We start from the raw sequence: 12,561 nt of genomic DNA on the forward strand, positions 1-12,561 counted from the left end.
TGTGCCAAGGCACTATTTTAAGTACTTTATACTCACTGGACACCCATGAGTTAGGTAATCTTGTTACCCCATTTCCCACATGAAGTAAACAGATCCAGAACTTGAGTACTTGGTCAAGCGGACATACTATTAAATGGGAGATTTACCATCCCAGTAACCCTGACACAGAGCTATCCACAGTGGCGGCTGCTATATTACTCACAGCCATTTATTCTTTCAATGATCATTCATTCATTCCACTGACATTCATTCACTCTACACACATCTGAGTGTGGACTGAGTGATGAACACTGTTCTAGGGTCTGGCATATAGCTGTGAACATGCCCAAGAGCCTGCTTTTGTGTTCTTTTCAATAAACAAATAAAAATAAAACATATGTAGCATGTCAGATGGTGACAAGTGTTGTAGAGAAAACTAATGCAGGGAGGGGAGGAAGTTTACACAGGGAGACATCTGGGAAGGTGACATTAAGCACAGACATTAAGCACAGAAGGAATGCAGATGAGCCATACAGATATAAGGGAGCAGCAATCTTAGTAGGGGGGTATAAAGACATGGGCTATTTTCAGGTATGCCGGTGAGGCCAGGGGGCTGGAGGCAGAGGAGGGCAGGAGAACAAGTAGTGGAATGAAGGCAGAGAGACGGGCAGGGGAGCTCATGAGGGTCTTGTATGAGCCACCATGACAACCTGGGTTCTCACCTGGAAAGAGATGTGCAGCCCTTGGAAGATTCTAAGGAGAGGGATGGCATGGCCCCCTGACTGACACCTTTTATTAACAAGATCATACAGTCTTCTATGTTGACCAAGGGCTGTAGAAGTCAGAGTGGAAACAGGGAGACCAGCTAGGAAGATCTGACGATGGATCACTCAAGTACTGATGGTGATTTGACCAGGATGGCAGCAGTGGAGACGTAGTCAGATCCTGGTATGTTCTGAAGACAGCTGATGGGGTTTACAGATGGACTGGACAGAGGCAGAGAGAAAGAGGAGCCGAGGATGCCACAAAGTGCTTCAGACCTAGCTCATGCACTGGACGTGATGGTGTATTTTGTGCTATGCAGAGAATGTTAGAATCACATTCAGGTCTGACTTTAAATATTTGCAAACAGGGCCATACACCCTCTAAGCAAGCTCATCATATTAATATATTCTTTCCCAAAATAACCCCCAGCCTGACAGTGTCCCAGTGAAGATGGAAACCTTACCTGCAAAATAATTTACAAAGTTGACTCACTGGGGTTCAGACATAGGGATTTTAATGATTTCCCCACCCCACCCCCATTTTTCCCAGGGGATGAACATGGCAACAGAAACAAGGGAGACAGGGCCATGCCATTTCTGAGCACAGAACCCCACCTGGGACACCTGACCCATCATCCTGAGTTTTCCCATAGTGTAGAATCTTCCTGTGCAGCCCAGAAGATCATCAGCTCCCAGCAGAAGGGGCCAAATATGAGGAAGAGTGATAAGGTGATGAGGAGGGTGGAGAGTAGGTCACCTGAGAAAGGGCCAAAGGGACTCAGCACACTGAACCTGGACAAGAGAAGGCTCGGAGACAATGTGAGAGCTTCCACTATGTCATGCTTGCACAGGACCAAGTGGTGGAAGACACAGGGAATATTTAGGTTGGATTTAGAAAGTACTTCTGTAAAGGCCTAGTGGAATGGGGAGCCTTTGGATATACGGCTGTCACCACCCACCCTTCCAACAATTCTTTAGCCTGGCTTAGCCTATAAACCGAGATCACACCTTGTTTCCACCAATCCTCACCTTCCTCATGTCCACCCATTCCTGCTTACCCAGCCGGAATTCCATGATCCATCATTTTAAACAGCCATACACCCTCAGCTCCTTGACCCACGGACCCAATTGTCTTCATTACACATGCTTGGCAAACCCCAACCCTGGTTAGATCCTGACCTACCTCACCCATGCACCACAGAGCTCAGCATGGCTGGGGAAAAACCCACAACTGTGTTGACTGGTGTCACTTGAAATTCAGGAGCACTGATCTCAAGTGGGCTTTCGGGACCCCTAGCAGTCATTCTGTGATTCCCTGGATTATTCGGTCTCCTGTTCTCCTACAGGACTATTTCGCACATCTTCTCTCTCTCCAAATCCCCTATCTTTCTTCTCAGCTGATGACCCTGCTTTTTACGCCACCGAAAAAGCAGAAACAATCTGGAGAGGATGTCACGTGTTTCCTCCACATACATCGACTCCCTGCTTCTGTGCACACACTGTCTCCCCTCGTGTTCCTATGGATGTACCACCCCTGCTCTCATCTGAGGCTGACCCCTCCAGTTACTGACCAGTTCCCCTGACCCTCTCACCTGCACAAGAGTAGCTTCAGCAAGTTTCATCTCTTGCTCCTGACTACCGATTTCCCCCTCTGCTGGAATAACTCATTTACACCCTGCTGTAGCTCCCATCTTAGAAGGAAACCATACTCATCTAGACTCATTGTCTCAAGTTATTCTTCTCTCTTAAACCCACTCCAGTGTTGGTCTTCCCCACCATGCCTTTGGAACACCCTTTCACATTGCTGAATCCATCGACCACAGCTCAGGCCTGGTCTTCGTTTCTCAGCAGCGCTGAACATAGGGGATCACCACTTCCTTCCTTCATGTGTTTTCCAGCCTTCATGCAGTGGTGGGTCTGTTCCTTCCTCACTGGCTGATCCTTATCATCTTCCCAACCCTCTCAGTGTTGGAGGGCTCCTGGTCTCAGCCCTTGAGTCCATTCCTTTGGCCTCCATACACTTCCTAGGTGATCTCATTTCCCGGCTTTTAATGTCACCTACGTACTGACGACACCCAGACATACATCCGAGCTCTGCATTCCCCTCTGAGGGCTAGATCCACATATCTAACCACTTGCTGCGTGTCTTCACGAGGGGGTCTAATGGGCCATTCACGGTGGATATACCTAAAACTGAGTTCCTAATATTGTTCTTCCTTTGCCCCAAAAAACCCCTATTCCTCACATGGGCTTCCCTACCTCAAAACAACACAAACAAATGAAAAACCCAAACCAAAACAACACACTACAATCCTTGCAGATGCTCAGGCCAGAAATGTTAGCAATATTTTTTACTTCTCTGTTTCACTCCCCACATATCATACATCAGTAAGGTCTGTTTTCTCTACTTCCAAAATATGTCCCAAATGCATAAAATTCTTACTGCCTTTCACACCTGGTGCCAACAAAATCACCCCACCTGGATGATGGCACGATGCTCCTAACTGGCCTCCCCAGATGCACTGATAACAGCAAGCCTTTCAAACTGTGAGGCAGGCCCACTCTTAAAACACTCCAGTAACTTCCCGTCTTACTCAGAGTAAAAGCCAAAGTCCCAACTCTGCCCCACAAGGCCCTCTGGATCCAATCTCAGTGACCTCCCCAGCTTCAGTTTCTACTCATTGACTTGGCCCCAGCCACACTGACATCCTGTCTTAACACCAAGGAAGCTGAGCCTGTTCACCCCCCAGGATATTTGCACTTACTGCTCCCTCTGCCAGGAGACCTGTGACTCCAGGGGCTTTATTCCCTTTGTTCACCCCTGAGTGCTTGGCACATAGCAAGTGCTCGATAAATACTTTTTGGGAAAATAAATGCATGAGTGAATGAAAGTATGCAAGCAGGAGAAAAGTGGCCACCTTGGGAAGTAATAGTAGAAAACCCCTCAAGCATCAAGCATTCCTTCATGAGTTCTTCCATCTACCCAACAAACGTTTATTGCTTGCCTAGCGTGTACAAGCTTCTGCACCATGTGGGCTCATATATACACACGTTTTCTGCATCAAGGAGCTCCCCTTGCAGCGAAAAGACATAAATGTAATTGTAATTAAGTGGTAACAGCATAAAATGCTAAGTGACATGACAGAGGAAAAGAGAAAGTCCTATGTGAGCCCAGAGGAGGCCAGTGTTTGGTTCTAACAGATGTGTGGTGGGCAGTGTGGGGCAGGAGTGACTATTTGTTGACTTTTAACTGTCATTTCCAGCTCGTGCATCAGTAATGCCAAATGGGTCCTGTCCACAATCAGACAAACAGATGGTGCGGAAACAACTTGTAGCAAAGTTGCTGCACGTTTGGGGTTGGCTGACTCTCTGTTTTAGACTTCGGACTGCTGCCTTCCTGAAGTCCACGTCCGCCAGGCCCAGTCTTTCTCCGCATCATCTACCTTGAACCCCAGGAGGGCTTTCTTCTCCCAGAGTCCTTGTCACTCTCACAGTTCATGGCAAGCCTCCGAGGCTGGCAGAATGGAGGTGGAGTATCAGGAGTCCCAGTGGGGACCTGTCCCTCAGCTCTCCCCTTCATCCCTTGCTTTGTGTCTGTGGCTGCTCAAGACTACCTGTTGGCCCTTCTCCAGAGGACTGCCTACCCCAGAAGACGTCCTCTCCTCCAGAGCAGCCTGCAGCCACTGACTGGAGAGTGGTGGGAGGAGAATGTGGCCCCAGGTGGGTGAGCTCCAGGGTATGATTCATGCTCCAGACCCCTGCAGGCCAGCCAAGGCCAGACCGGATCAGAGGACACAGCCTGTCTTAGCTCTCTGCCCCTTTTCTCTCTTCTGCTTCTACCACCTTCAAGGGAACTCCTGAAGAGCCCTCCCTCCACAAAACATATCATCCCCCTCGCAGGCTCTGCTCCTGGAACTCACTTTCCTAAGACAATTCCAGCCTGAAAGAGGAGACAGTCAGCAACCAGTGTGTCTGTTCTATTACAGATTGAACTGTGTGCCAATTCCTCTGTTAAAGCCCTAACCCCCACCCCCATGACTGCATCTGGAAATTGGGCATTCAAGGAAGTAATTATGGTTCTAAAGATGGGGTCCTAATCCGGTGGGACTGGGGTCCTTATAAGAAGAACAGATGCCAGGGGTGCTCGAACGTAGGGAAAGAGGCTGTGTGAGGACACCGTGAGAAGAGAGCCCCCAGCAAGCCGAAGAGAATGGACTCAGGAGCAGCCAATCCCACTGGCGTCTTCATCTTGGACTTGCAGCCTCTCCAATTGCGAGAGAAGAAATTTCTGTTGTTCAAGCCTCATATGTGCTTGCCATGTACCCTGCGGGTTCCTCCAGCAAGCATCTAAAGAGCTAATGTTCTTTCTCATTCCCATAAAGTAAAGACGCACTTTAAAATCTTGAAGTAGGGGGCACCTGGGTGGCTCAGTGGGTTAAGGCCTCTGCCCTCAGCTCAGGTCATGATCCCAGGGTCCTGGGATCGAGCCCCGCATCGGGCTCTCTGCTCAGCAGGGAGCCTGCTTCCCCCTCTCTCTCTGCCTGCCTGTCTGTCTACTTGTGATCTCTGTCTGTCAAATAAATAAATAAAAATCTTAAAAAAAAAAAAACCCAAAATCTCGAAGTAGAACAAGAGGAGAAAAATAACACTTTTGAGAACCTGCTATTTGCCTGGCATGATGTATGGGAGACTGGTTGTTACTGCTTGTTCAATACCCATCACACTTCTTCTGGTGGGAGTCCCCTGGATTTCCTCCAAGAAACATTCCCACCCTCACTTTATGTGGGGGCTCATGGTGGTCACAACCCCACCTCACTGTGGCTCCAAGAATGGGCACATGATACAGTAATTTTAAATTAAATTTAGAATGCTACTTACCAGGATTTCTCAACCTGGGAACTATTAACATTTGGGGCCAGAAAATTCTCTGTATGGGGGCTGTTCTGGGCATTGTGGGATGCTCAGCAGCCTCCTTGGCCTCTGCTAGGTGCTGGTAGCACCCCCTAGGTGTGACAACCAGAAACGCCTCCCGATATCATCAAATGTCCCTGGCAGGGGCAAAACTGGCCCTGGCTCAGAAGCTCCAAGGGTATGCAACCTCATACAAGTAGATGAGATGAAGGCCTGGGACTTTACTAAAACTCCTGGCTGGAGAAGCCTGTGTTGGGGATGCTGAGCAGGAGCAGTGTCACCCTGGGCTGCCGGGGCCATCTTGCACTCACCAGGGAGAGAGCACCTATACCTGAAGCCAACACAGAGCAAGGCAGAGCTGAGACAGAGAAAACAGACAGGTGGATTCAGCTGAGCTTATATTCCAGTTGCGTGAGCCAATTAGTTCCATCTGGGCCCGAGCCAGACTGGTTGTGTTCCTGTCACAGGCGTGAGTGACATGACGCATTTTGTAAATAGTATTTCTTGCCGCCCTCACAAGCCATCCCCTTAGTGGGGCTTGCTTACCTGGACTTTACAGATTTAAAACTGAAAGAGTCACCAGCTGCCTCTTCTTGCATCTCTGCTCCCCATCCCCCCTCCGCAGGGCTTTCAGGTGCCGCCATGATGTGCAGAGTGGATTGTTGACAGCTAGGAAGTGGGCTCGCACTCTGCCGTTTGTCGCTGAGACCCAAGTGCCAGTCACAGTGTCTGACTCCTAGTCAGTGTTCAAAAATATTTGCTGGGTGGGTGAATGTGGTTACTCGGCTTGCTCAAGAAGATGCCTGATCTGGTGGTGGGTATTATGGAGGGCACGTATTGCATGGAGCTCTGGGTGTGGTGCATAAACAATGAATTCTAATACACCAAGAAGAAATTAAAAAAATAAAAAATTTAAAAAAAAAGAAATTAAAAATAGGGCTTCCCTAGGACCCTGCAATTGCACTACTGGGTATTTGCTCCAAAGATACAGATGTAGTGAAAAGAAGGGCCATCTGTACCCCAATGTTCATAGCAGCAATGGCCACAGCCGCCAAACTGTGGAAAGAACCAAGATGCCCTTCAACGGGCGAATGGATAAGGAAGACGTGGTCCATATACACTATGGAGTATTATGCCTCCATCAGAAAGCATGAATACCCAATTTTTGTATCAACATGGACAGGACTGGAAGAGATTATGCTGAGTGAAATAAGTCAAGCAGAGAGAGTCAATTATCATATGGTTTCACTTATTTGTGGAGCATAAGGAATAACACAGAGGACATTGGGAAATGGAGAGGAGAAGTGAGTTGGGGGAAATCAGAGGGGGAGATGAACCATGAGAGACTATGAACCCTGAAAAACAATCTGAGGGTTTTGGAGGTGAGGGGAGTGGGGGAATGGGTGAGCCTGGTGGTGGGTATTATGGAGGGCGTGTATTGCATGGAGCACTGGGTGTGGTACATAAACAATGAATTCTGGTACACTGAAAAGAAATTAAAAAATAAGTTATTTAATTAAAAAAGAAGATGCTTAAGGACCCGATTTCAAAGTCCAGGTGAGTTTCCCTCTGTTTTTGTTTGTTTGTTTGTTTTGTTTTGTTTTTTGCACACTTCCTCTGCTCTGCTCTAAAGGGAAAAACTAGATCCAGCAATAAGCGTTAAGGAGGCCGACTTCAGTGCAACTGGAAGAACATATTCACAGCCAGCTCCGTTGAATGATGGGCTCATGGGCCGCAGGAAGACCGTGTGAGGATGGGGACAAGGATGACCATGACACTAGCCAACATAAAGTGGGCACTGACACACCATGTCAACCACTGGGATGAGCGCTTTATACCCACCATCTCGTTTCATCTTCATGACAACCCTTGGATAGGCCATTGCTTTATATTTGTTTTGTCACTAACTAAGCCAAGCTTGGAGAACTTGAATGACTCATACATGGCCCCAACCTCTAGCCAGCATCCATGTGCTAACATGGTCACCAACCTGTCTCATGAGGGAAGGAGAGCTCTGTCACTAGAGCCAGGTGGCCAGAGACAGATGACCCCAAAAAAGCAGAGGGATTCAAGCAGAATTCTCCAAGCCAAAGACTCCAGGAGACAAGGAACTTGTACCCCCGTGAGAGATAAATTCAGCATGTCCTAGCAAGGAATAGCTCCCCACTGGATTTGCAGGGGACCACACCCACCTGACTCCAAGGATCCCCAACTCCACCTAAATTTTCCCCCACCAGTCTCAAGTTTGAGCCCCTACTGTGGGACCCCATCGCAGCCTTCCTCATTAAGCCCAGCCTCTTCTTTCTCCGCAACAGCCCCTGCCCCGGGAAACAAACAGTGAGGCATCAAGAGGCAGTTTTAATAGACACCACATGATAGGAAAGTCACAGGCTCTGGCCAAACAGACCAGATCTGAATCTCAGGTCAACCTCATTCTCTGTCACCTCAGACAAGTTGCTAGGCCTCTAAGAGCCTCAGATTCATCACCTGTAGAATAGGGACAACAATACAGGTTGCAGAAGTAAGGAAGTACGGAATGTCAAGCACTGCTGTGCAGCAGGGAGTGAATAAATGGCAGCAGACTTCTTTGGGTTTTGCTCCTTTTCCTCCCAACAGTTCCTACTCAAGCTGAGACTTCATCTCAGTTCAACCTTTATTCCTGTGATGATGAAAAGAGGAACTGGCAGCTGGCTGGGGCATAAGGACCAACACCTTTTGATAGAATCTCTCTCCAACCTAGAACTCCTCCTTCACTTAGAAAATCACTTTCTTTGATAGCTACTATCTCTTTTCCTTCCTTCTATTTTTGTTTTTGCACCATGCTGCTGGAAGTTGCAAAGCCGCTTTTGTTGCCTTCGTTTTACATGTGGGGAAGGTGCTGGATGAGAGGTGAGGGGGCAAAGTCCCACAGCACACACCTGGCAAACTGGGGCATCAGGACTTGCTGGGCCACAGCATCCTGACCCCGACTACAATGTGGCTGTCCCTGTACCATCCACTTGGGTTCAGAGACTCCTTGTGGGGCAGCCTGGGGGTGTAAGTGCCATGGCCAGACACAAGGCAGGTGTATGTGACAGGCCATAAATCCAGGGGCCAGGGGTGACTCTATCTAACTAGAATAGGTCAGAGGACTGGGGCTTAGTAACAGTGTCTCATGGACCCTGGCCGGTGAGGCCGATCAGGGGACCATGTAGTCACCTCCCTGCGGTCAAACAGTCACGGATTTTATAGTACCACTGCCAGCAGAGCCCTACTCATGATTTGTTTGGCACAGTGGAAGGGGCACGAGGCTGTATAGCTGGGTCCAACCTGAGCTCAGGCACCGTGTAAGCTCTGAACTCCATGCCCCATTCAAGAATTCAGGGAGTGGAGCAAATGAAAGAAGACTGTGTGTGTGTGTGTGTGTGCTCGCGCACCTGGAACACTGGGGGACCTCAGCAGACGGCAGCCCTCATTCCACTATGCAATAGCTGTATTTCTCTGGAGGGCAGAGTTCCCACAAGTTACCACTGGAAGTGGCCTTAGGGTCAAGGTAGATGGCAGCACCTCCCCTGCCTCACTGGGGGACTGCATGAGCATGATATGCATGTTTTCAGGTTGGCTCCCTGCCCCAGCCTCATGAGAGCCTGCTCTGAAACACCATCAGCTCTAACTTGCTCCTTGATGGGCATGTGAGGTTGAGGGTAAAGAAAGGGGTAGCGACTTTTTAAATAGTGCTTCTCTAGGCCTGAGGAGTGGAAAGATTTTCTGGGGTCTGCTGAATCTCCTTTCCAGTTCAGGTCACTGCAATATGGAGAGCTGGGGAGCACCTGCTATGTGAGGGTGTCAGGAGGGTGAGGAGGACAGCAAGCCGTTTGGTAAATAAGGGTACCTTCTACTTAGTGGATTCCTATTAACGGACTCTTCTCCCTCCACTCACTTTCTCTGGTCCCTGTAACACTTCCTGCAGGCACTTTATAGAGGAGTAAATTGAGTTTCAAATACATTAAAGGACTTGGCCAAAGGCACACGACTGGAGAGTGGAAGGCTCATGAGTCAAGTTCAGACACGAATGCTGCAGAGACTCTACTTTTCCCTTAACACCTCAAAATCCCTGAGGAAGTTCCAAGTGAAGACGCAGAGAAAGTGTCTGGAGAAATGTACTGATAATCAGTCTGATCTCAGAGAAGTCTTCAGGACAGAAAGAAGTGAGAAATGAAGCTGAGGAGGTAAACTGGACCTGACTAGAGAGGACCCAGGTGGGAAATTTCAACATGAAGTGTTTGACACTCGCTGCAGCTGTACTTGCAATACAAAAGGTCTGAAAAAAAAAAACTCAATGTCCATCCATGGGAGATTGGTTTAGTAAGTTATCATTCAGTCATATAACAAAACACTGTCCTATGAGGACTTGTCTGGAACAATTGCGAAGACGCTCTGCTGACCCTTCTCCATCTGCCCCTGCAGCCAGATCCATTTCCTCCCTCCCTGTCCTGCTCTGAACGCTGGGAGCTGGTCCTCCCAGACTACACCAGCAGGCTCCTGGTGTTTCTGGTTATTACTTGGGTTTGACCATTGACGGGCACTGGTGGTAGGTTGGATGGTGGGAGGAGAGAGAAGGCAGGATATTTCTCCCCTACTCCCTCCCTGTTTGGACAATGCGGCCTGACATAGCCCAGTTCACACAGCCCTCACAACCTCAGCTCTTGCTTGTCGGCCTTGTCCATGGTCTTCACTCCTCCCTGACCTCGGGAGCCCTATCTCCTCCCCTTGCTTTTCTGGCATTGAAATCTCTCCAGCTGAACTGTTTAAATGGAATTCTGTTGCCTTCTGGGACCTTCACTATGATACAGACATATTATAAATACCACAGAGAGGATCCCCAAGCAGAGACAACCCCCACTAACCTCCCAAGAACTTTTCCGATCAGCTTCACCATTAAAGTCCCCACGAGGCCACCGATGGCGAATATGGACACTGTCACAGACCAGAGTAGAGTCAGAGTATCTGGGTCTATAGGATGCCCATGCCTTCTTTCCCACGATTCATTGTAGAAAGACTTGATGTACTGAAAACAAAGAATAAACCATGTTATTCCATCCTGCTGCTTGAAACCAACCAGTAGGTAAAGAAAAACAAATTTTATAGAGCATTTTCTGCACACTAGGCATTTTGCTAAGTTCTGTTTGAGCTTTATTCCATTGAACCCTTCTAACAAATTTTGTGGATGGGCCCTATTTTGCCTCATTTTGCAGATAGGGAAACTGAAGCTCAGAGAGACAAAATGACTTGCTCTCTAAGTGGCAAACCTGGAAGTCAAACTCAGATCTGACCCCAAATCCAGGGTAACCACTTATACCCAAGCTTCTCCAACTCTGGCACACAGCAGAACCAATGGGAAATGTGTTAAAAATGCACATACCCGATATAACAGAAAGTCTTTCCCACCTTGAGGTAGGCAAAGACACACCATAAAACAAAAACAAAATATTCTTTCGGGTTTCAGCAACATTAAAGTGTTCTATTTTTCAAAAGATACCTTGAAAAAATGAAAAGACAAGCCACAGACTGAGAAAATGCATTCACAACACATATACTATAAAGGACTTATATCCACAATACATAAAGAATTCAATAAGACAAACAACCCAATTAAATGAGCAAAGGACTTGAACAGACTCCAAAGAAAATCCAAATGACCAGTAAGTTAATGACATGATGCTCAATGTCATTAGTCAACAGGCAAATGCAAATTAAAACCATAACAAGATACCACGTGGCATTGTCCAGATCCCCACTGTTGTCAGTCCTGATTTGATGGGTTTGTGATGGTGACTGGGTGATTTTGATGTGCACCAAAGACTGAGGTCATGGCACTAAGCTCCTCAAGGGAGCTCCATCCCCAAGATGCTCAGTTATCTACTGATATGGGACATGGGCCCACAAACCTTTCCAGAGCTATATATGACACTCAAGAATAAACATAGTTTCCAGAGGCACAGACCTGAGCTTGAATCCCAGCACAACAACAATTTCCTAATGATTTAAACCAGCTGGACCTCTGCTTCCTCATCTGCAAAATGGGAATGATGACACTGATGTCTCAGGGCTGTTATGAGGGTCACAGTAGAGTTTGGAGCAGTGGCCAGTGCCTGAGTGAAGCTCACACAATCTCCAGGAGGCTAAAAACTAACAGGTATGGTAAGACCAAGTAGTGATCAGCAGTGTACTCTCATGTGCTGTGTTTAATTTGTATAACTGTCTTGGAAAACAGTTCGGCCTCATCTAGTAAAGTTGAAGATGCCCCAAACCTGCAGCCCAGCAAATCCATTTCTAGAGAATTCCTCTTAAAAAAATTCCTCTTTTCCACCTGTCCTAGGATACACCTACTCAAAATTCCATGTAGCATTGCTTACAACAGCTCCAACTGGGAAACAGCTCAGATGCTCACCCACAGTAGAACAGATAGTCATCAAATGAAAAACACAAGCATCACAAACATGAATGAATTACAGCAATGTGCAAACACACATATAATAAAATCTCACACAAAATAGCATTGAACAAAATAAGCCAGAAACAAAAGAATACATATAGTATGATGCCATATGTAAATTCAAAAATATGCAAATATAGATGTTTTGGGGGAATTACAAATAAATTGTAAAACCACAAAGGAAAACAAGGAATTATTGCAAATGTCGGGTCAGTGGTTACTTCTGAGGGGGGACGGTGGAAGAAATGATCTGGGTGAGGCATCTGGCAGGATCCTCTGTTCTTAATCTTCTTATACTTAGCGGGGTGCTAGATTTATAATCATTCTTTAATGGGTTGAACTGTGTCTTCCCTCAAAATTAATAGGTTGAGTCCTAACCCACAGTGCCTCAAACTGTGAGGTATTTTGAGGCAGTCTTTACAGAGGTAATCA

General features: G+C 47.3%; 1 protein-coding gene across 4 annotated transcripts in view; it reads right to left on the bottom strand.

The window, feature by feature from the left end:
• The window catches only part of SLC2A9 (solute carrier family 2 member 9), a 214,319-nt gene that overhangs the window by 166,263 nt on the left and 35,495 nt on the right, over positions 1–12,561 (bottom strand). For all 4 annotated transcript variants that reach the window (XM_080797062.1, XM_080797063.1, XM_080797060.1 and 1 more), the window contains one exon: positions 10,541–10,701. In XM_080797062.1, the coding sequence (XP_080653188.1) occupies positions 10,541–10,701 (161 nt within the window). The remainder of the gene's footprint in view (positions 1–10,540; positions 10,702–12,561) is intronic.

Source organism: Martes martes (genome assembly GCF_963455335.1).
Source record: "Martes martes genome assembly, chromosome: 2".
Classification (NCBI taxonomy): Eukaryota; Metazoa; Chordata; class Mammalia; order Carnivora; family Mustelidae; genus Martes; species Martes martes.